At 45.5% G+C, this 24,739-nt stretch overlaps 1 protein-coding gene across 1 annotated transcript in view; it reads left to right on the forward strand.

The window, feature by feature from the left end:
- Positions 1 to 15,022, forward strand: part of Bfsp2 (beaded filament structural protein 2) — a 51,705-nt gene extending 36,683 nt beyond the window's left edge. The window contains exons 5-7 of the mRNA XM_051173779.1: positions 6,702 to 6,833; positions 12,835 to 13,055; positions 14,949 to 15,022. Coding sequence (XP_051029736.1) covers positions 6,702 to 6,833; positions 12,835 to 13,055; positions 14,949 to 14,952 — 357 coding nt within the window. The 3' untranslated portion in view covers positions 14,953 to 15,022. The remainder of the gene's footprint in view (positions 1 to 6,701; positions 6,834 to 12,834; positions 13,056 to 14,948) is intronic.
- The last annotated feature ends 9,717 nt before the right edge of the window (positions 15,023 to 24,739 follow it).

Here is a 24,739-nt window from a genome sequence, read left to right on the forward strand (position 1 = left end):
CAGTGTGTGTGTGAGTGTGAGAGAGAGAGAGAGAGTGTGTGTGTGTGTGTGTAAGTGTGTGTGTGTGAGTGTGTTTCAGCACTGGGTTCCTGTGGCACTCTACATTTGTGGCACTGCTTGGAAGGGGAAGATAATCAGAGTAGCTTTTGAAAGAGAAAACAGAAACTTCCTGTTGAGTAGTTCCCTCCTGCCCTTTGATTTGTTACCGAAGAAAAAGCAGACATTGCAAAGGTCAGGCTGAGGCTCATCCTATGTTTTCAGGCCCTTCAGTGGTTGACAACCAGCAGGTGAATGGCTGACTGTCTTCTCACTGTCCGTGGAACAATTCCCACTCACTCAAACATTCACAGCCCACAGGGAGTTCCTGCCAGGTCTGAGGCTTTGGTTGATACTGTGCACAGGCCCTGTCTCAGAAGGATGCATGTCCCTGACTACCTGGTTTGCCTAACCTCACAGATACTTTTAATTGACTGTTCCCATAAAAGATAGAAAGATCCCATTTCTAAAATAGGAGATTTTCAAAGATGAAACAACTCAAACCATGCCTGGGGAATTAATGTACTGTCACTCATATTCCCCACATAGCCTTCTCCGAGGAGACAAACAAACAAGTCCCTGAAGAATAGGATGATCCTAATAAACAAAGACAAAAATACTATAATTTAGACTTCTCCGATAATTAAGAAAAACCCATTTTTTCTCCCTAGGCCCATTGGTAAGTTTCTTCTGTTGCTTTTAGCAATACAGTATGTTTAATTATATCCAAGATAAGGAGTGGAGCAGCAAGTCCACGAGGCCATTGCCTCAGATGGGTTTTTTTTTTTGTTTTTTTTTTTTTTTTTTAGCAGCTTCCACATGGTCTTGGAATTGGCCCTCCATCTCAGGGGGAGAACTTCAGAAGCTAGGTGGCTCTTGTGACCCTGCCTCACCAGGCCAGCATCCTGCTCATGTTGAAGCCTCATTGAGAGTCACGCTGCTTTTTAATATACCCATGAGGAGGCCCTGTGTCACTGGGCCAGGCTGAAGAGCATCCAGACTCCTTCCAAAGAAATCCTGCACTGGGCAGCAGGAAATGGGGAAGGGCCAAGTCAGTAATGCATGGGCCTGCCTGTCAAAAGCTCTCCGAAGCTAAATAGCACATGGTACCACATGACTAAAGTGTTTTATAAGACTTATAATTACAGCAGCTGGTCTCCCTGATGGAGGACAATCTGGTGTAGCCCCATTCACAGGAGACCTTCTTCCTCAAGTCCCCATAGGGTGCTGGGCCCATGTTATTGACCATTGTAAAGGATGTTGAGTGTGCCCTGGGTGTGAAGCACTATTAAGCTACCCAGAAGGGACAGGGAGTAACCACCTACCATCTAGTGAGGATGGGTGGGTGGAAAGCAGGAGAGGATGGGCCATCATTGCTCACGGCAGGGTGAGACTTGCCAGGAAAGATCGTTTACTGAAGGTTACCAGGTGACAGAGACGGCTCCAAGAATTGGACAGATGCGCTCTCAGTCCATCCACACAGGAGTAATACCCAAGACCACACATGTAGAACAGAATAGAGCCCCAGTCTAGTGACAGCATGGACACTTTGTTGCTTCTTTTTTGCTTTTAAGACTGGGTCCCTTGTACTCCAGGCTGGCCTTGGACAGACTGAGGCCATGAGGATGACGTTGAACTCTTGATCCTCCTTCCTTTGTCTCCAAGTGCTAGGATTACAGATGTGTGGCACCACACCCAGGTCAGGATTAACACTCAACTGCTAGGCTCAGATGGACAGACAGATTGAATAGATGGGAGACAGGCTGTGATTCACTTTCTTAAGAATGACAAGGGATGCTGAGCAGTGATGGCTCATTCCTTTAATCCCAGCACTCAGGAGACAGAGGCAGGCGGATCTCTGTGAGTTTAAGGCCAGCCTGGTTCCAGAACAGTCTGGGCTGTTACACAAAGAAACTCTGTCTTAGAAAGAGGGAGAGGGAGAGAGAGAGAGAGAGAGAGAGAGAGAGAGAGAGAATGATCTAGGGACATAGACTGTGAGATGGGGCATCTATGCTAGGGTTAAAGATATGTTGGGCTTCTGTCAGGGTATTTATTGACCAGTGGCTGACAAATCTTCCTAATGCTGTGACACTTTAATTCAGCTCCTCATATTGTGGTGACCCCAACCATAAAATTATTTTTGTTGCTACTTCATAACTGTAATTTTGCTGCTGTTATGAATTATAATATAAACATCTGTGTTTTCTGATAGTCTTAGGAGACCCCTGTGAAAGGGTCATCAAGCCCCCAAGGGGTCATGACCCACAGGTTGGGAATCACTGTTCTAAAGCAAGGCGCTGTGCCCTCCTCTTCTAGATCAGGAGCCCTCGTGATCCCAGGAGCCATTGCTTCCCTTTCTCCATGACAAAGGACACAACCAAGTCATCATGTTCTTATGAAATCTGAAAAGCATGTCTGTGCTCCTGCAAGGCTGTAGTTCCCTTCCAGTTCAATGCAGAGAGTGTGCGTGACTCTCTCAGACCCACAGCAACGGCTTTGAGAAAGGCCTATACACACTGAGCCCCTGAGAGCTAGCTCAGCCTGGATGCACGACCTACCAGAACACCGGCTACTTCTGAGATCACACAGCATCACTACTTCCGCTACACTCTCCTGCTAAGACCCCACCCACTCTGTCCTCAAGCCACAAAGCGGTATTTCCTTCAGCTTTGAGTCATAGCCAATGTTGCTTATAAGACTGTGGTGATCAGAAAGATGGACTGGTTTGGAGATACTTTTCCCATTCTTCCTTCATTTGTTCTCCAATAGTTAGACTTCTAAGTACTTAAGATTGCAAAGTGTGGGCGTGGGTATGCGTGCAAGTGTGGGTGCATGTGGGAAGAAGGTCAGAGGTTGATGCTGGTATCTTCCTCAATTGCTCTCCAGCATAGTTTTGAGATAGGGTCTCTCGCTGACTGGCTAGGCTGTGAGACCAGTGAGCTCCAGAGGCCCTCTTATCTGTACTTCCTACCCAGCTCAGGGTCATAGCACCCAGTATTTTATATGGGTGTTAAGGATCTGAATATCATGTTTATGTGACAGTCACACTGTTGACTGAGCTATCTTCCCAGACGTGTGTGTGTGTGTGTGTGTGTGTGTGTGTGTGTGTGTGTCTTCTGAGACAGGATCTCACTATGTAGCCCTGACTGGCCTGGAACTTGCTGTGTAGACCAGGCTGGCCTCAAATTCACAGAGAGCTACCTGTCTGTCGCCTCATGAATGCTGGGATTAGAGGTATATGCTACCATCCCCAGCTATTTTTTTTAAAGACATTTATATTTTACTGTATGTATATGGGTGCTTTACCTGCGCACATGTATGTATACCACTTTGCCCTCGGAAGTCAGAAGAGGGTGTCATTAGCCCCAGTGTGGCTACTCAAAACCAAACCTGGGTCCTCTGCAAGAACAACAAATGCTCTTAATCACTGAGCCATTTCTCAAGGCCCATGATTACAATTTTTTGAGTGCAAAAATCTCCATCATATTTCAAAATGTCAGTACACTCTGCTGAGCCAAGACTTTAAAGCCTGGGAACCAATATATTTGAAACCATATACCCTAAACACTGACTCCTACCTCCTCAGGTTGTGGAATCACAAGACCACTTGTTTGTAGGTAAGAAGAAATATGCAAGCATGGGGTTAAAGTGGAAACAGAATTATTACAGTTGCCAGAAAAGAGAATCCTAAGGAGACATTGGAGAAGAATGTGTAATAATTTTAGGAATTAAAGCAATCGGCTCTGAGCATCCCATGGCTATGATTTGATGCAGAAATGCGCAGAGATCAAATGAAATTTCATTTTTATCTTCCATCCTTCAACCAGAAGGAAGCCTCTGGCTGGCGCCAGCAGGTCTTTCTAACCTCTGCACTACTTGGTAATCTTACCTTCCAGCAGAAAGCCAGGCTGTGAAACTCAGCCGCCAGGCGGGCAACAGGCAATAGAATTGACTAACATTACTTTGTTCTCGTTTTGTTGATGTTTCAGTCATCTTCTGTGTAAGGCAAGTGAGGATGTTTCACCAGTTCCTTTAGCAGTCTAGAGCTCCGATTCCATGAACCAGGCATCCCTGAGAGTGAGCAATGCAGACTCCCAAGCCCCAGCCAGGGTCTCCCACATCACAGCCTCCATTTTCAGATTCCTGGGTGACACTGAAGTCCATTAATCTATTAAAATGAGACGATCCAGAAAATCTGAGGGAGGCCATCTCCAGCATCAAAGGTCTTAAGTCAACAGGCTGGCAGAGACAGCTGCATTAACAGGGCTGAAAGCATGCTGTGGGTGTACAGCTGCCCAGGATGCTCAGAGGTCATGTGATTGTGGGCAAACTTGCTTAGGCTCTGTGCCTCCATTTCCTTGTGTCAACTGAGGATAATAATGGCGTGTGATTTCACAAGGTTGTAAAGGGTCAATGAGATAATGGGCTTAGAGTTATCCATGGCATAGAATAAGAGCCTAATGCATATTAATTACTCATAGTAGTAGCAGTAGTTGTTGTTGTATCCAATACATAGTGGATTTTGCAAACTCATTTGTTGGTAGTTATTATTTTTTTTTGTGCTACTGAAGATCAAACCCAAGATTTTGCACATTCTAGGCAAGTGCCTTCCATTTGGGCTACAGCCCCAGTTGTATATAAGAACTATGGGGATGGCTCAGCAGGTGGTACTTCCACCAAACTTGACCCCTCAGGATCCAATCCCTCAGAGCTCGGGTATAGGGTGAGAACAGTCTCCCAAAGATTAGTGTTCCTGCTACTGATGGGAGCATCTTGATAGGGGCTTCTTAGGCAATTAGGCTGGAAGATTCTGTGCATGCCTCTGTAAATGTTCATTCGTGACTCCAAATGGCACTTTCAGGAAGCTAGGAACCTGCAGAGAAAACAGAGGCTTCCTCAACCTACAGTGTTGGTTCAGAGGTGACACATCAGAAAATACTGGGGAAAAAAAAAGAGGTGGCCTCATTTTCTCATCCACCAGCAGGGCACCTGCTCCCCTGGATGCATTGGGAGGAATCAGAACCCACCCATCTCACTCTGGAAAAGAGGTTCAGGACACAGACCACCCCCCTTGTAGTCACAATTGCAGATGTTTGTACAATGAGAAGGGACCAGAGAGATGGCCCAGCAGGTGAAGGCACTTGCCTGAAGGCACCAAGCCTGGTGACCTGAGTTCAGTCCTTGGAACCCACATGGTGAAAGGAAACTGGCCCCTGTAGAATGTCCTCTGACCACCACAGGAGCCATGATACATGTGTAACTGCATGAGCCATGGCAGGTGTCTACTCACACACACACACACATGCCCCACCATACAAATCTATAAAGTAACTGTTTTAAATTTTAAAGGAAAGAAGGACTATCAGATCTAGAGATCCAGATAGAAAACCTGAGGCAGGAGAGAAGGCTCAGCAGTGAAGAGCACTGGATGCTCTTGCAGAGGACCCAGGTACATTTCCCAGGTCATGGTGGTTCACAGACAGTGGTAACTCCATTTTCAGGGGATACTGTCTCCTGACCTCCATGGGCATCAAGCATGCACATGGTACTCATACACATATGCAGGCAAAACACACATAAAAATAAAATGAATAAACTTAACCCCTTGTGTAAGGACAGTATGGGGACCCGGCTCTGTCTCCCGGTGTTGAGCGGGTTACAAATCTCTGAAGGATGATCTGTGAGTATCCTTCAAAGTTCCCGGCAGGCGTGCCAATGCACACATGTCATCCCACCACTTGGAGGTTGAGGAAGGAGGACTGAGAGTTCAAGGGGTCATAAGAAGGCCCTGCCCTGTCTTTGCCTACACACATAGTTTATCTAAAGCGCGTATCCCTCGGAGATGGAAAATAAGGCATCAAAGGTTATTTTTTGAAACAGGGAAAATCTGGACACAATCGAAGTGTCCACCAATAGGGAACTTGTAAATGCATCATAGTACCTCCGATCAAGGCAATGCTACATAGCCGCTGGAAGACTATAACTGCCCCATGGCCCTGTGATATGCCGGCAGAGACTAGTTTCTAACATATAGGAAGTACTGTAGCAAACGAGAGAAGGCAGTAATTGTTATTTATTCATAAATGCAGCTGTGCACTGCAAATGGGTGTCCTGGTCAATGAATAGATTAAATATGCAACACTGGACCTGTGAGATTACATCACCTAGTGAAATCATAGCCATCTTCACTTGAGTGAGCATATTTCTGCAATGTTCTCATAACAACAAAAATACCTTTACAGATCGTAGACACTTTCTGTGCCATTAATCAGTGTAGGAAGTATTTCTGAAAGGAGGTATAAGAAATTAGAAATAGGAAAACTGCATGATTAAAAACAGGGAGGAAAGGAGTTCTCTTACTGCTATCAGGAGGGAGAGAGAGGAAAAAGTGGGCAGAGATTGAACCCAGGGTCATACGCATACTAAGCAAGTACTTTATCCCTGATCTAAGTCTTTAGTAAATCTTTTGAATGCTATTTTAGTTGTAGGCATCAAGGGTTGAAAACAATTTTCTGTCTGTGAATTGGTTAGCAGGTTTATAAAAGGGTGTATTTTTTTTAAAGTCTGGTAGAGAATCAGTTTAGAAGGGGCTAAGTGGGGGGGGGGGAGAGTGGGTTCAGGCTTTTAACTCATCCTTGCTCACCCTAAGACCTGACTCTCCACAGCAGCAGACAGAAGTGGTCCATGTATCTCAGACCCAAGAAGAAAGGCAGGCCGCTGCCCTCAGCGTAGAGTTACACGACACTTCGTGCCAAGTCCAGAGTCTCCAGGCTGAGATGGAATCTTTACGGGCACTGGTGAGTGTGCCAAAATGAAAGGCCTTGGTGGTTTTTATGTTTAACTCTCAACTGTCAGTCTGAAGTTTCACAGTTCATGGTTTGCAAAAGGGCTTCCTCCTCACAGGATGTGGTTTGGTGCCTGAAGTGTCTTCTGGCCTCTGAGGATGATCAGAAATTGACTCATACCTAACAAGTGTTGTGGACACAGCAGGGCCTGTAGAAATACCCCTTACCTGCCACTGCTGGGAATGTTGGCCACTAAAACTTGCAGCTGCCCCATCTCAGACAATTGCCATCAGCCAAACAGAAAACTCCTGATCCAAGAAGTTAGGCCATGCCCCTGCCCCAGACAGTGACAGACTGATGGTTTTGGAAGCCCCGCCTGCTAGCTTTATAGTGGAAACAGCTGTACAGAGCTCTCTCCATAGGATCGGGCAGGAGCCAGTTTTCAGAGAGGCTACATCCTTTCATAGCATCTTCCCTACCCTGTCTCCTTTGTCTGATGAATCCCCCTTTTCCTGAGAGTAATCCTGCAATTGCTTATAAGCTTCAGGATCCTTGCCTCAACCTCAAACACCTAGTAAGAGCAGACTCGCTGTGGTTTGCAAGCAGGTGCCTTGCAACTACTAATTATTATTAATTAAAATAATTGCAGTCAGCCCTCTGTATCCATGGTTTCTCCATCTGTGGATTCAATCAACCTTGGACTGAAAATATCCTAAAAACATTGCACTGCTCTACACTTACGCAGCCTTTCTTTCTTTTTTTTTTTTTTTAATTTTTTATTTTACATGTTGATCCCAGTTGCCCCTCTCTCCCTCCCTCCCTCCCTTTTACCCTCTCCCCCCCCTCACATGCACCCTAACCACCCTCCCCTCCCATCCCCCCACCCCAATTCCACATGTAGGGCAATGCCATCCAGGTGGGGTCATGTAGATCTGTCAGGTCATTTGAAGTAGGGACTAGGGCTTCTCTCCTGTCTCTAGGTTAAGGCAGTTATCCCTCCATGGGGGATGTGTCCACAAGGTTCTTTTGTGCACCCGGAATACATCCTGGTTCCACTGTCTGAGGTCTTTAGACTGCTCAGGCCTTCTGGCAGCCTTTATTTCTTATCATCGTTCCCTAAACAACAGCCTGGTCATCTCTATGGCTGCACATTGTATCACTTAAAAGACATCTAGATATACTTCACTGAGATTTAAGGAAATATGCAGGAGGATTGTGTCAGCTATGTGTGCATATTATAACATTTTCTATAAGAGGCTTGCATCTGTACATTTAGGTATGCACAGGCATCCTGGACCCACACCGACACAGCTCCTAAGATGCCTGAATTAAGCTCCACCTTTTGGTCTGGGTGGGACTGAAGCTCTATTGGGATATCATGACATCTCCTTCAACATTCTAACTACAAAGCATTGTTGGAATACATGTGTGTGTGTGTGTGTGTGTGTGTGTGTTATCATGCTTCTATATATCACTCCCAAGAAGGCACCATGTGCCGGGAGCTGTACCAAGAGCTTAGACATGGCCTCTAGCTGCAGAGAATCAGTGACTTCTGCAGAGGAATTGATGTCACACTAAGAATCACAAGGCTCAGCATGTGAAGGAGTGACAAGCGAGACGAGCCCCACTATGGGAGTCAGCATGTTTACTTTCTGGTGGGTATAGAGATGGCACAGTTGGGGCAGAGCCTAGAAGAATCCCCCCCACCATGAGGTCCACATCTGCCTCTACTCTTCTCCTAGGCACAACAGCCCTGGGATATTGGGAGTCTTAGACGAAGAGTTCCAGGCTCCTCCCTTTGCTAGTCACATGACCCTCTAAACGCCTATTTTTTCATTTGTCTAGTAAGGATCTATTTTAGTTGTCCTATTTACCTGCTGTCTCGGCGGCTTAATATCGGTGCTCCATTGTCCTGTGATTTAGGTAAAGGTCAGCAGGGACAGCTTTTCCCTATCCCTCATGTTGTCTACTGGGGTTGGGATACCCACAAGTGACTTCTTCAACTCACATGGGAGATGCCTCAATTTGAGTCTGTCTTGCTCTGAAACCTTTTCACATAGCTAGCTTCCTTGCTTTGTGGGTTTCCTTGCTTTGTGGTGGTGGTATTACTGCAGTCAACTTCTGATGTGGAACCTTGCTTCTACTGAAGAGTGAGCATAAATCTATCGGCCCCCTGACCTCTTAGATTCAGAATTTCTGAACATCACATTCTTCTGGTCAAAACATTCACCAAAGCAGTGAGATCCAACGAGCCTTGGCTCTTACCAAGGTCACATTGAGAAGTCCCGTTTGGGGTGGTGACAATTGTTGCAGCTGCCTTTGGAAATGTGATCTATCCCAAGATCAGAATAGAACCTGACCTCAGAAGGCCACTGGGATGACTAATGAGATAATGTATGTCAAGCCTTTTACACTGGGCCTGACACAGGCAGACACTCAACAATTGGCATCTATTATAATTTATTGTGCAAAACTATAGCCACCAACTCAGGAACCCCAAGGTTGGCATCATCAGCCACCTGGTCATCTCACTTCAACCCCATGCTCCTAACTGTTGGGACAAATGGAAAAAGAACTAAGGTGCCAACCAGAAGACTTCACAGTAATGGCATTCCACCTATGTTTGTGACTCAAGATGGGCTAGCTCTGTCCCCTGTGGATTCCAATAGATCAACGTTCCCATTACCACGCCTTATAGCCAAGATGAGGAGCACAGACTGAGAATGGGGAAGGGGAATAGTTCATCCAGCTAGCCTGAGTCAGAACAGTCTGTACATACACGGGCCCATTGCTCTTGTAAGCCAGACACCTTTGCTGGCCAGACATCCAGCTCCCTTTGCCACTAGGGCACTTTTTGTATTGGAAGCAAGGCAGCAGTAGGCCTACTGAATTCTGTATTGAGGAGAACCCAAGCCTAGAATTTGCCAAAATTAATTATCTTCCTTTCTGGGGGAATTTACAATCCAAGAAAGTCCCTTCCATTCTTCAGAGACCTGGAGGAACCAAGAGCCTCTGGAGTCTCAGAGTGTGACTGGTGCTGTCCATGTCCCTAGGGCTACAGAAACTAGAGCAGGGGCTTGGCCACAGTTTCTAGGAAGAAGCAAGCATCTCCTTCTAGAATGTCAAGAGCTCGGCTCTGCATAGCAGCCCATGCCTTTAAACCCAGCCCTTGGAGGCAGAAGCAGGTAGATCTCTGTGACTTTGAGGTCAGCTGGTCTCCATGAGTTTCAGGATAGTGAGGACTGCGTGGTGAGACCCTGTCTCTGCCAGGGAAGTGGGGAGTAAGGAATGAATGTCAGGAACTTAGGTCAACATGCTGGACATGGACTGTAAGGGTGGGATAGAAGGTCCACAGGACTAGCAAGCAGGGCAAAATCTAAAGACAGAGAGCCTAAGCATGTCCCCGTGAAGTGTTTCTCTAAATCACAGGTATTACAGATCCAGTGTCAACAACAACTCACAAAGAGAACACAAGTTTAGAAGTCTGTTCAAGACAAAATTCTAATTCCTATGAGAGAGAGGAGAGAGAGAGAGAGAGAGAGAGAGAGAGAGAGAGAGAGAGAGAGAGAGGGAGGGAGGGAGGGAGGGAGAGAACCCAAGGTGGGAACAAATGATTCTCAAAGTTCTAAGCCATTCCTGCATTCTTGCCACTGTAAAAGGGTCTTATCCCACCAGTCAAATAGCAACTGAGACCAAGGGGAGGCAGAGGCAGGCAGATCTCTGAGTTCAAGGTCAGCCTGCCTTACATAATGAGTTCCAGGACAGCCAAAGCTATATGATGAAATCCTATCCAAAACCAAAACAAAACAAAAAACCCAAAACAGGTACTTTGGCTGCAGAAATATAGAAATGGCCCAGCAGTTAAGAGTGAACGTTACTCTTGCAGAAGGCCCAAGTTCAGTTACTGAAACCCATGTCAGTGACTTACAGCCATTTGTCACTCCAGCTCCAGGGGGTCATCTGGCCTCCACAGGTACCTACACTCATATGTACACACACACACACACAGATACACATGAATTCATAAATTAAAAATAATAAAATTTTGGCTGGAGAGATGACTTGCAATCAAGAGGACTTAGTTCTCTTGCAGAGGACCCAACCAGGTTCTGTTCCCAGCACCCACAGGGCAACTCACAACTGTCTGCAACGCCAGTTCCAGGGGATCTGGTGCCTCTTCTGACCTCTGTGGGATCCTGCACACATGTGATAGACATACACTTAAGCATGCATAGATGCATAAAATAAAATAAATAATAAAAAACAATGAGATAAATATCTTCGAAGCTAGGTACTAAATTATAGGGCCACCATATCTAAAATTATTAAACATGGGCACACTGATGTCTAGTTTTTTTACTGGCCAGTGCTACCTTTCAGGGCACAGTACACAGGAAGATGAGGAGACATGTTTGCAATCTAACTCAATGGTTCTCAACCTTCCTAATGCTGTTGTTAATGGTGTTTCCCAACTATAAGATTATTTTTGTTGCTATTTCATAACTAATTTTGCTACTGTTATGAATCATAATGTAAATATCTCATATGCAGAATATATGATATGCAGCCCCTCGAGGGGTCTTGCCCTTTGGCTGAGAACCACTGGTAACTGCTGGGAAAGGAAAACAGAAGGGCAATACATGTAACCATGTAGCAGATGCCCTTCACCCAGGCAACTCATGCTTCTGAGCCTGCACAGACACTTTCCTGGCACTGAGGATACAGAGACAAGTTTCCCTCCAAGCCTCACCATCTTGCAGGGTGGCCACATCCAGCTGGTGAGTTCAAAGACATGCACGTGCTTGGGGAGCCATGGAAACACAAGGGAGCGCCTAACCCAACCTGTTTGTAGTACGGACTAAGGAGCATCAGGGAAGTCTTGGTAGAGAAGTGACCCCTGAACTTGGAGGTGAATAGGAATGAAGCAAGTGAGAAGGCTCTAGGCATAAAAAGCAATATGAGGCTGTGCATAGTAGTGTACACCTGTAATCCCAGCACTGTGAGTTTGAGGCCAGCCTGATCTACATAGTAAGTTCCAGGACAGCCAGAGCTATACCATGTGACCCTGTTTCAAAAAAAAAAGGGGGGGGGTGACAAAAGAGAAACAATGTGAATCCAATAAGCTTCCATGACCAAATGTTGACACTAATGTAGAGTAGGAGGTGAATGGAAACTCACAGAGCCAGCCATGGGAACCACACAGGGGTCCTTGGGACCACTACTGTGACATTAAAGTGGAGGAGACAGAAGTCCAGATGAGTACCTCAGCCAAGGCACCTTAGGAACTATGTGGAAAATATAGGAAGGGCAGAAACCAAAATCAGGGTGATGAGCAAAGAGGCCACATAGCTGACCTCAGATAAATGTCCAATCCCAGGCTATGATGTTGGGAGAAGACAGGTGACCATGAATGGGAACATCTCACAAATGTAAGAGGCAGGACTCAGAATCCGTAGGTGGTAGTGATGACAGAAAGGGATGCCCAGGACTCATCTTCCCCGGTTTCTCCAGATGATACACCAAAGAAGAGAGGCCAGGGGTTCAAAGGAAGCCCTGTTTTGAAGGTCTCAGCATATATTTCTAATAAGAAGTTCAACAGCGGGCCCACAGCTGAGGGACAGAGCTGGGCTGACAGTACCAGTTAGGGGATCATGATCTGTAGGAACCCCTAGCAACCTGAGTGAAGAGGTCATCATCCATGCAGACCCAGAGTCCCTGCTCGAGGATCTCTAGCTCCTGATGGGGCACCAAGGAGCCGAGGGACAGGGCCTGGCAAAGATGCATTACTAAACACCATGGGAAAAAATGCTGAGAGGTAAAGGGTCAGACACATCCATTTCAGCTCCCTTCTGCTTGCCACAAAAAGTCGACGAAGCAAAGCTTCACCTCCTTATGCTTCCCTAGAGCCAGTAAGACATCATTGTCCCAGGGGAAAAAAAAAAATGGGCAGAGCTAGTCAGTCATCCATTTCCTACCTGGAGGGCCCAGCCTGACCACCTTCATTCTTTTGTAGAAACGAGGCCTGGAAAACACCTTGCACGATGCTAAGCATTGGCACGACATGGAAGTGCAGAACCTGGGTGCTGTGGTGGGCAGGCTGGAGGCAGAGCTGGCAGAGATCCGCTCAGAGATGGAGCAGCAGCAGCAGGAGCGGGCACACCTGCTGGCGTGCAAGAGCCAGTTGCAGAAGGATGTGGCATCCTACCACGCCCTGCTGGACAGAGAGGAGAGCAAGTATGCCCCAGTTCTGCTTTATCTGCAGGAAGAATGCACATGGAGGAGGGGGTGGGGCTGGGTGGGCACAGAGCTGGCCTAGAATACACAAAGCCCTGAGTTCAACCCCCAGCAGTGCATAAAATGCATAAAACTCTTCATGATAACCCCACATGTCATGTTTCATTCAAGACCAAACGTCGGGGACACAGGTGACAAAAAGCCTTTTTCTTGAGTGACCCTTAAACGTTAAAAGAGTTGAGGTTTTTATTTATGTTTTTTTTATGTGTATGGGTGTTCTGCCTGCCTGTGAGTCTATGTGCAGTGCCCATGGAGACTGGAAAAGGGGACTAGAGTTAGACAGCTGTGAGCTGCCACATGGGTGCTGGGGATTGAACCCAGGTCCTCTGGAAGAGCAGCCAGTGGTCTCTCTAGCCCAGCTCTGAAACATTTTGAGGAGGCTTCTTGTTGACTTTCTTTTATCTGACTGACAGGCCATGCCTGCCTATAAGGGATGCTGAAAAAAAATATTGTTTAATTGGACTCTGTAGAGGAGGCAAGCAAAATGTTGGGAATGACAATGGAGTTGGCCAGCCATGTCTGCCAAAATCATACACAGGTATACATATGAACTTGGGAGCATACATGCAGATCTTCTCTAACCCACAGGCCAGCCTCTGGGCTTAGTGCCATTGTGGAGTCTTTCCATAAATCCAAAACTTTATTTTATTGTTCTCCATTTTCTCTATCTTCATACTTCCCTCTAAGGTCTCCTCTATGGCACATGGAATTAGGAATCGGACTGTAAGGGCTGAAGAGAGGGCTCAACAGTTGAAGGCACTGGCTGCTTTTCCAGAGGACCTGGGGTCAATTCCCAGACTCTACAAGGTGGCTTATAACATCTATAACTCCAGGCCCAGGAGATCTGACACTCTCTTCTGGCCTTCACGGGCACCAGGCATACATATGGTGCACAGACATATGTGTACACAAAATACACATATACACTAAATAAACAAATGCATTTTTTTTTAAGGAGAAAAGTACAGCAACTCTGAGAAAACTTAGAGGGCTGGCAAGATGGGCCAGCAGGTAAAGGCACTTGTACAAGCCTAACACCCTGAATTCAACCCCCAGAATCTACAGAGAGGCAGGGGAGAATTGACTCCACGAAAATGTCCTCTGATTTGGACACATGTGCTGTGCATTCGTGTGTGTGTGTGTGTGTGTGTGTGTGTGTGTGTGTGTCACACACACACACAAATACAAATAAAGTACAAAAGTCAATTTGGGGTCACATAGTCCTTCTCAAGAGAGAATGGGAAGGACCATGTGGGAAGGATTTGTTCGTGGTCACACAAAGAGGTTGAAGCAACTCTAGGTCCTGAGACCAGGCCTCTGCACCCTCTTCCAGGGGAAAATGACCAGAGAGACACCTGCAAACCTTCCAGCCCCTCCCCCAACTATCCTTTTGTCCAGTTGCTTTCTGGGGAATGAGAAAGCCAAATGTTCCTAACAAAACTAAATCTTTCAGATTCCTAATCACATCTGAGTAAACATACAAAGCTACTTCAAATAAACACAGAGGAGGGGGTGAAGTTCAAAAACATAAGCACCACTGAGTGGCCATTCTCCAGGAGTCGGGCCCTCACCCCTGGCTGCCTCCATTCCTTCCTATGCCCACCAGAATGATGCCACACATTTCCCAGTTACTGAGAGGACACATGTCCCAGAGTTCTGGAAGTCATTTGCCCAAAATCCATCAAACCACAAAATGGGGATTCGAACCCTGGCACAGTCTTCTTCCAAATGCCAAATTCTTTCTCATAACACAGCTCCCTTTGCCAAATCCTGCTGTGGTATCTTTACTGGTGTTCTGTCTCTCTTGCTTCTGATTCACCTGTTTCTTTCCAGCTGACGGGAAAACCAAAAACAACTTCCTCCTTCCACCAAGAAAACTACCTTCTTCAGCAGTCCACCAGTGATGAGGGACTTCCGTAGCTGCTGGATTCCCTGATTGACTCGGGTGGAGCGTGAACACTTCCTGGGAGTGGAGAGGGCCCTTCTGCTCTCATTTAAGTAGTCTGTAGCTTGAACTACCTAGGCCAAATAAATGCTTTGCGTGCAGCTCCTAGTCTGCCATTTTGTGTTTAACTTGTTGTTGGCACAGTGACAATGCTATTCTATCTGCTTATCTCAGGGCTCTTTGGAGATTTTCATTGGTATTGTGTGTGTGTTTATTTTGTTGGTTCATGGGGGTGAAACCCAGAGCCTCATGCATGCTGCTTATAAACTCTGTCACTACACTACTCACCCATACCGGGAGGCCCTTTTTAGTTACTTCTGGAAGGAACCTTGATCGATAACACCTGCCTCACCATTGCTTCAGGCTCAACTCTTCTGGGGCTTATCAGCACACAGTTCACTCAAAAGTGACACAAACATGTACACACGCTTGAGTGAGCACACTTGTGTGTGTGTGCACACACACTTGCCAGAACAGGGCCTGTTGCTTTATTGAACACACCTTAATTACAGGCATCACAGGGCACTCTGACCTCGTAAATGACCTGTATGCATATTAATATACACACACATCTCAATTACCCATGGCACAGCACCCCTCCATCAGTTCCAAGGGAGACTAATTAGGTTGTGGCTGTTCACCCACTTGCAACCTCAAAATGTCTTCTCAGGATCCTCACGCCTCAAGACTTGGCCAGACAAATATAGTTGATGCATCTGCTTCCTATGCAGGCAAGACTCCCCTGCCTTGAGGTTAAAACTGAAACCACCACCTGTGTCCTACCACAGGCTCTCAGTGCTTCTAAAACCACACACCGCCACCACCACGCCACAAGAGTACACGTTTCCATCACCTACCTGCTATACCAAATTAGATCAAGAAATAGACGTTTGTCCCTTTGTCCCTTATCAGTGTGAGCTGCTCCCCCCAAAAGAGGGATCCATCCAGTGTAGGAATATTTGAAGACCTTTGTATGTAAAGTTCCAAAAAGATAAATAAATACTTTTTTAAAACAGTATTTAAAAAACAAACAAAACAAAGCCCTACGCTTCAGCGTTGTTGGAACTGTATCAGATGGATTTCCCTGCCAGCCTACAGGGCCAAAGAAACTGAATGCATGAGTCTCCCAGAAGACCAGCTACTTAGACTCTGCACAGTATCTTTACATAATTCAGTTCATTGTCTGAAGTACAGAAATAAGCAAGATGCCACTTACACTCCGTTTCAGCCAAGCATCCATTTCCCCTGTATGTGGCTGCACACTACGGACTGCTCCTAATTGAACCACCTGGGTACAAGAGCCACTCTGGAAGCTCGTGCAGCTGTCCCAACTATGTGTGATGCCGCAGGTAAACTGTGGTAGGTTTCTTTTCTTTCTTATTATCTTTAATTATTGCCTCTAAGCCAACATCTCAGTTCCCAACCTCAACACAGCCTGAGGCCTGGAAGGAGAGGACCCCATGCGTTTTATGCAGAATCTGGAAGCCCGCCCAGATGCTGGAAAGGGGGGAGGCAGTGGCGATGTGTGCAACTCTGAGTTTCTCCCAGAAGCACACTGCATGGGTCTGCACACTGCATGGGTCTGCGCACTTCAGACTCTCCTGCTCCTGCCTGGCAAGCGCAGAGCAGGTGCCGCAAGTCAGTTAGTTAATCACCTTTTGGCAGGGAGAGAGCCATGACTGACTTCCGCTTCCAGTTCCCAGCACAGACTCCTGCTGCTTCTAACGAGGCGTCATTAGCAGGTATGAAGAGGCCCTGCTGGCCCCTGGACGCTGCCAACTCCTTTTTGAAGCCTCTCAAAACGCCATGGTACAATTACCCATTGGCAGTGGTTCCCTGACAGGTGGTGGGGGAGGCCGCTGCTGCTGCTGCTGGTGACAAGCATTTGTTCTGGAGTGGATGGATGAAGGGCTTTGACCGGCTTCCTCCTAAGCACAGCAGAGCTCTTTCCACACCATGCAACTCAGCTCTACTGGACTCAGGTGTGCACTCCCCTCCCCACCCCCACGAGGTTGCCAGAACATCCATTGGCTTTGAGATTTCACATCCTTAAATGGCATTGTCCTTAAATTTTACTTCAAGGTTCCTGGTAATGCTTTTGAGCATGGACCAATGCTTAAATGTTTTGGCAGATTTAGGGCATACCAATAAAAAAGACCATTTCTGCCCTCATGGGTTGACAGTCTTTGTGGGGAATTCAGATGTGCCTGTAAAAGAATCAGCAAAGCAAGGAATAGACAAGGCAAATTGGCACCTTACATTTGAGGGCCCCTCCGCTGTATTCATTTTGTCATCAAAGGCATGAAAACAGACATCCAGGTGTGATCTCAGTTGCTTTTCAACAACAGGATTCAGTAAGCATCCTCCAGTACCACACTGGTCTTTGTTTAAATCTCGTACCCACATTCTTCAGTAAGTCCTTGGGTCATTGTTGCTGAAAGTTTCTTGTCCCACCAGGTCCCACTGCCCTTCTCAGACACAAATAAACACACAGAGGTTTATGTTAATCATAAAACTGTTGGCCAGTGGCTAGGGCTTCTTATTGTCTAGCTCTGTCTTAATTATTAACCCGTTTCTACAAATCTATGTATTTCCTCGTGGTCTTGGCTTACCGAAGGACGCCCAGACCTGTTATGTTACCCCTTTGGCATTCTACATGGCAACTGTCTTCGGCCTACCTTTCCCAGAATTCTCCTTGTCTCTTAGTCCCGCCTATCTTCCTGCCTCATTGGCCAGTGTTTTACTCATCAACCAATAAGAGAAACATATACACAGAAGGACATTCCTCCATCAGGTCATCTCACCTGTTTTTTATTTCATTACCTTTGGTTGGTTGTTGGAAAGAGAATGGCTGTGGTGCAGGTGTGGGTCAGAGGACAACTTCCGGAAGTTGGGTCTCTCCTTCTCCATGTTGATCCTAGGGATTAAACTCAGGTCATTAGGCGTGGTGGTAAATACCTTTACCTGCTGAGCCATCTTTCTGTCCCAGGAGATTGACTCTTTGGGGGAAAATATAGAATCTTATCAAAGGTTGCCACTGGCAAACAAAGATGTAAGATGTCTGGCTTAATTTGCCACAAAACCAGCTTTTTGTTTGTTTGTTTGTTTTTTAGCATAAATATGCCCCACATATATCATAGAAGGGTTTTTGTTTGTTTGCTTCATTTCTTCTTTTTTTTTTTTTTTAAGCAGGGTCTCACTATGTATTCCTGGCTAGCCTTGAACTCCCTATGTAGATCAGGCTGGCCTAGAACTCACAAAGAGCCACCTGCCTCTCTGTGTCTTCAGATTGCTGTGATTAAAGGCATGCACTACCATACCAGGCTCTATAGACCAGGCTGGCCTGAAACTCAGAGACCCGCCTGCCTCTGCCTCCTGAGTGCTGGGAGTAAAGGTGTCCACCACCACTGCCTGAGTACAAAATTGTGTCTTAACAAAAAATTATTATTATTATTATTATTATTATTATTATTATTAGAGAGTGGGGACTGGAAAGACAGCTCAGTTGTTCAGAGGGCCCTAGTTCAATTCCTTATCAGGTGGCTTTAATTCTGCCTGCATGAGATCCAATGCCTCTAGTCTCCATGAACATCTACACACATCAACATACATACATATACTTGTGATTAAAATAAATATTTATAAGCTCATCTAACAGCCCTAAAACTATCAGAAATATTTCATGGCTCATGCTCCCAACAAGGTTATCTGACTTAAAGTGACACATGGAAGGTTAGCTAGGATGTATAACCAGATACCCCAACACGGGAATTAGGGAAGCAGGTCCAGAGATCAACCTGCTGGATGAGCAAAGCAGTAAAGCAAGCTATTTTTGAAGCCGGAGGCACTGGCTTAATTAGATCATATAGGCTGGTTATTTTGAACAAAAGGTTGAGCAGGATCCCAGCATAGACAGATCTGTGCAGTCAACAGAAAATGCAATTTTCCCTATCATGCTCCAGAGGAGGCATTCTTTTCTCTTCTTCCTATGAGCAGAAGGTAATTCACACCATGGGGAGTCAGGCTCTTTGCATAATTCTCCATGCTGCCTATTAGGAGAGCCAGCTTTGCAAGATGGACAGGTAGCAAACTATTAACTTGCTTTGTCAAGTTGTGTGTGTGTGTGTTTGTGTGTGTGTGTGTGTGTTGCTGCAGCTGAAATTCTCATTAACACCCCAAACACACAAACAAAATGTAAAGATGAAACCCACAATCGGAAGCTGAACAGCCAGCCTACTTTGCAAAACCTGAGGAGGTAATGAAAACAAGAGGTTGCAAACTTAGACCCTTGGGTGCTTTGAGAAGGAAACAAAGCAAAGAGGGCAGGAAATCCATAACCTAAGAGTGAATGGAGCTCCCTGTCATTTCATTTCTGGTGACCCAGAGAAGACAAGATAAGCATCTGGGATACTAAGTTGTCCTGGGGAAGCATTGTTGTAGATTTGCATAGTCTGGGGAAATAAGGATTAGCAGCTCACCTGAGCAATCTTCCTGCCAACTAGTAGTTCCTCCCTCCAAGATTAAATTATCTTCCTCCACAAAGATTTACACAGCCCCTGGTACATGTCTACACATGTTAGGTACCAACAACGTGGCATGTGCAGAATGCAGGCCCACCTTTGCCTTTACTCTAGCATGGTCCAACAGAAACAGAATGCAAGATACATGGATAATTTTAAATTTTCTAATGGGGTGAGGGGCAGGTTAAGAGGGTAAAATTTTGATCACTCTGTATTTAAACTTGTATCATTTACGATGTAACCAATATGTTGTTTTTGAGTTAATTTCCCTTTAATTTTTTCCCAATTTAACATTTATATTAATTACTTGGGAATTTCATACCGTGCACCCCAGTGTGGTATTTTGCAGTATTTTCTTGGTACAAAGTCTTCAAATCTGACTTGCATATTACCCTTCTAGCCCATCTCAATTTGGGTACTGAATCCTCCCCAGAATTACTTGATCTGCATATATTTAGATCACATTAAAATTTTACTTGGGAAGAAATGTACATATTCAAGTTGTTCCAAGAATAATTTCAAAGCTTAACTCAGAATCCCAAACTTGTTTTGTCTTCACATCTATATTGATACAAATGGGTCTGGAGAGATGGCTCAGCAGTTATGAACACTTGCTCTCTTTCAGAGGACCTGGGTTCAGTTCTCAGCACCCACATCAGACAGCTCACCATCATCTGCAACCCCATCCAGCTTTTGGGGATTTGATGCCCCTGACTTCTTGGGGTACCTGATCTCACATGCACATATCCATATGGGGATACACACACATATACATAATTCAAAAGAATAAAAATGAATCTTTAAAAATAAAATTTCCCATAACTGCTTCACCTGTTTTAGCAGAGTTCATCTGACTTTGAAGCAAAAAGAATGTTCTGGAATATGTAACTATGTGAAGATGTGTTACATTTGTTTATGGTGCGGAATCAGAATATTGCTTTAGCTGTGTAAAGGTGCGTTACATTTGTTTATGCTGCTTTTGTTTAACTATGTAAAGATGTGTTGCTGTTTTACCTTGCCTGTCTAAGGCACCTAATTGGTCTAATAAAAAGCTAAACAGCTAATAGCTAGGCAGGAGAGGGATAGGTGGGGCTGGCAGGCAGAGAGAATAAGTAGGAGAAGACATCTGGGCTCAAGAAGAAGAGAGAATAGGATGAAGGAGAAAGAGAAGGAGACATCCAGGACCAGTCAGCCAGGTAGCCACCAGGCAAACAGACATGGAAGAAACAAAAAGGGTAAGTTATAGAGAAAGAAATGGTAAAAAGCCCTAAGGCAAAAATGTAGATAAAGAGAAACAAGATAATTTAGGTTATAAGAGCTAGCAAGAAATAAGAGTTGAGATAAGGCTGAGCATTCATAACTAATAAGTCTCCATGTCATGATTTGGGAACTGGTTGTTGGCTCAAAAGAAAGACTGATATAATATTTATTTCAAAGCCACACCCCTCCAAGTTCAATAAATTCATTGTTTCTTGTGCCTGGTGTTATTTACATCATGTTCAATGGGGTATTGGAAATCACCTCTCCATTTTCAATAAGAACCAAGTGTTCTCAAGTGTTCTCATTCATTTGACAGCACTTCGCTTTTAAAATCAAAGTTCAACTAAACGCAAATTAAGTGATGTTTAAGATTTTGTTTCTCCTTTTCTCAAGTAATCATTTCAAGAGCTCAGTAGCTACATGTGACATATGGTTACACTTTTGGTGATACAAATACAAGCTGAATAGAGGATGAGATGGACGGTGGGTTTAAAAGGCTGGTACATGGGCATATTGAAGTCATATGTGTAGGGCCATGTGTAAAAAGACTCTCTTGAAACTCCTGGCCAGTGGCTATTGCAAAAGTTTCATGGACTTCCTACTTAGTTTAGACAACCCTGTCCCTCCCCACTTCTAGTAACCAGCTCTTCTGGAGGGAGTTCTTCCAATGGGAAGCTCTTGAGCTACCCATGACATAGGTCTCCCTTATCACACATTACCTTAATCTCCTTAATCTCCTAAATGTGCAAGTTCTGGGAGGTGTGAACCGAATCAACTAAAGCAAAAGAGGTTGAGTAGTGAGCCAGTGATGGCAAACGCCTTTAATCCCAGACTCTGAAGGCGGAGGCAGGTGGATATCTGTGAGTTTAAGGCCAGCCTGGTCTATAGAGTGTTTCAGGACAGTCAGGACTGCACAGAGAAATCCTGTCTAAAGAAAAAAAGGAAGAAACAGAGACAAAACAAACAAACAAAAACCTCCTTATTGGCAAGCGTGGTAGTTTGAATAAAAATAGTGTTCATAGGCTCACAGATTTGAATGCTTGGTCACTAGTGAGTGGCACTATTAGGAGGTGTGGCCACGTTGGAGTAGGCATAACCTCATTGGAGGAGGTATAACCTCATTGGAAGAGATTTAACCTCCCTGGAGGAGGTCTGTCATTGGAGGGTGGGCTTTGAGGTTGCAAATGCTCAAGCCAGGCCTAGTGTCTGTCTGTCTTCCTACTGACTCCCAACCTGGATGTAGAACTTTGAACTACTTCCAGCAACCATGTCTGCCTGCACACCACCATGCTTCCTGCCATGATGATAATGGACTAAACCTTTGAAACTGTAAGTGAGCCACCCCATAATAGTTCTCCATAATAGTTGCCATGGCCATGGTATCTCTTCACAGCAGTAGAACATTGACGAACACAGGTAGCTAGTGTCCCCGGAATATAAGACTTCCAGAGAACAGTATTGCCCACACTCTACAAGCAAACTTGCAGGTCTCACCTGGTCCCAGCCTGAATATAGACTGTCCCAGATTTCCCATGGTTTGACTGAGATTTGTACTCTAGTGATATGAAAGTCATACAGATTCAATGGAAGCTGTGTTTATATTTTACATTCTTATCTTTTCTATGGCTAGCAAAATGTGGCAAGATTGTCTTTCCCAATGGTTGGACAAGACAGCAAGCCATAGCTTGAATCAGCTACTTGGTTATAAGAGTAAAGCACCAGGGTCCTATAGCTTGCTGTGTTGATGAACTATGATATTCCATAGATTATGTTGTCCCATGCATTTTTACCTGTGATATTCTCAACGAGGGTGCATTTAATGCAATATAACCTTATCTTAGGGCCAGGAGAACCTTGTCCTTATGATATAGTATGTACGTGGGACACAAGGCATCAGTGTTTACAGGATGCAACATTGTTGGATGTGTCACCAGAAATAAAGCCACTTCCAGATAGAAGTCTACAAGACCCTCTCGTGCATGTTCAGCCTTTTGACATTAAATCATGACATTGTCATCTACAAAGTTAATGCTTGGAAAAAAAAAACAAAAACAAACATCAGAATCAAATAACCAAAAGAATGCACATACACATATACACACAAAGCATCAATGTTTTAATTAAGTTTTCAGTTGTGTGTTGGGCTGCATTCATAGGGCTCATGTGTCCTGTGGGCCACAGGTCGGACATGCCTGTATACTAAGACATGAAAAGCCTCTGTGTAGAGATAAATGAGAAATCTATAGGTGTGAAAAAGCAAAGTATAATAGGAACAGCCAGAGAAGTTTCAGGGCTCAATTTTGCTACTGGAAGAAGATATATCCCCCTGATAGTGTGAACCCTAGCAAAGGTTTCTATTGCTGTGAAAACACACCATGACCACAAGCATTGCAGTGAGGAGAGGGTTTATTTCAGCGTAGACTCATAGTCAGTCCACCATGAATGGGTATCCGGGCAGGAACCCAGAGACAGGAACTGATGCAGAGGCCATGGAATGACACTGCTTACTAGCTTGCTGCTCATGGCTTGCTCAGTTTGCTTTCTTTTGTACTGCAGGACCAGCTGCCAACAATGGCCCAGACCACAGTGGGCTGGGTCCTGTTATATCAGTCATCAACCAAGGGAACATCCATGAGTTTGCCTAGAGTCCAATAGAGCACTTTCACAATTGAGAGTCCCTCTTCTCGGATGAGTATAGCTTGTGTCAGATTGATAAAAATAACCTAACCCACACAAACCCAAAGCTGGCTCTCATGCATACTTGTGGTGTTGTTTGTGCAATCATAAAGAAAGAAAAAAAAAAAAAAGAGGAGTGTCCCGCGCTACCGTCTCGCCAGCAAGAACGACGAACGACGCGGCACACTCAGGATCCTTCTGCAGTAAAGCTTTAATGCATCTTGAGAGGGAAAGCATAAGCTTACAGAGCGGAGACACCAAACATCCAAAACCCAACCCTTATATAGGTTTACAACCTTCGCCTCGGACATGTCACCTCCTGATTGGCTGCAGCCCATCGGCCCATATGACTCCATGGGAGAGGCAGAGCCCAAGGGATGGAAAGTTACCCAGCGCCTGCACCTGCCGGATGCAGGCGCCATCTTGTAATGGAGAATGCAGGGATGGCTCCCTACAGAGGAGGAGGAAGAGGGAGAAGAAGAGGAGGAAGAAACAGCAACAGCGGCAGGGGGCAGAGAATTTCAAACAGCCTGATATTAACCGAGCATTGTGGCACATGACTATAACTTCAGTACTTGACAGGTAGGAGGGAGAGAATCAGGAGTTCGGCTCAGTGTCTTAGTTTGAGTCTCTTGTTTTGAAGGGACACCGTGACCACACAACTCTTACAAAGGCAAACATTTCATTTGAGCTGGCTTACATTGTCATCATGGGGGGGAATCGTGGCAGCATGCAGGCAGACATGGTGCCGGACAGTAACTGAGAGCTACCCGCCTGGACCGGCAGATAGTAGGGAAGAGACTGTGAGCCACTGGGTTTGGTGATACATTGTTTATGATTTATGAAAGCTTGCCCGAGGATTCAGAAAGCAAAGTCGGCCTCAAGCTATAGAGATCAGGCAGTGGGGGGTACACACCTTTAATCCCAGGACTCAGGATGAAGAGGTAGACGGGTCTCTGTGTGAGTTCAAGAGTGAAGAATAACAGAGCTCACGCCTTTGATCCCAGCACCTGGGATCATCACAGGCCTTTAATCCCAGCATTAGGGAGGCGATAAGACGGAGCAAGGCTTCAGAGCTGGCATTCAGTCTCCTGCCACATTGAGGGCAGGAAGACATTGAAGTCTCAGGATTCTCCAGCCACGCCGAGGAGAGGCAGCAGAGATTTGGTGGAGCCAGGATCCCCTCTCAGTCTGAGGTAGAGTTAGAACTAGTGGCTGGCTGC

Source organism: Phodopus roborovskii, unplaced genomic scaffold, assembly GCF_943737965.1.
Source record: "Phodopus roborovskii unplaced genomic scaffold, PHOROB, whole genome shotgun sequence".
NCBI classification, from domain to species: domain Eukaryota; kingdom Metazoa; phylum Chordata; class Mammalia; order Rodentia; family Cricetidae; genus Phodopus; species Phodopus roborovskii.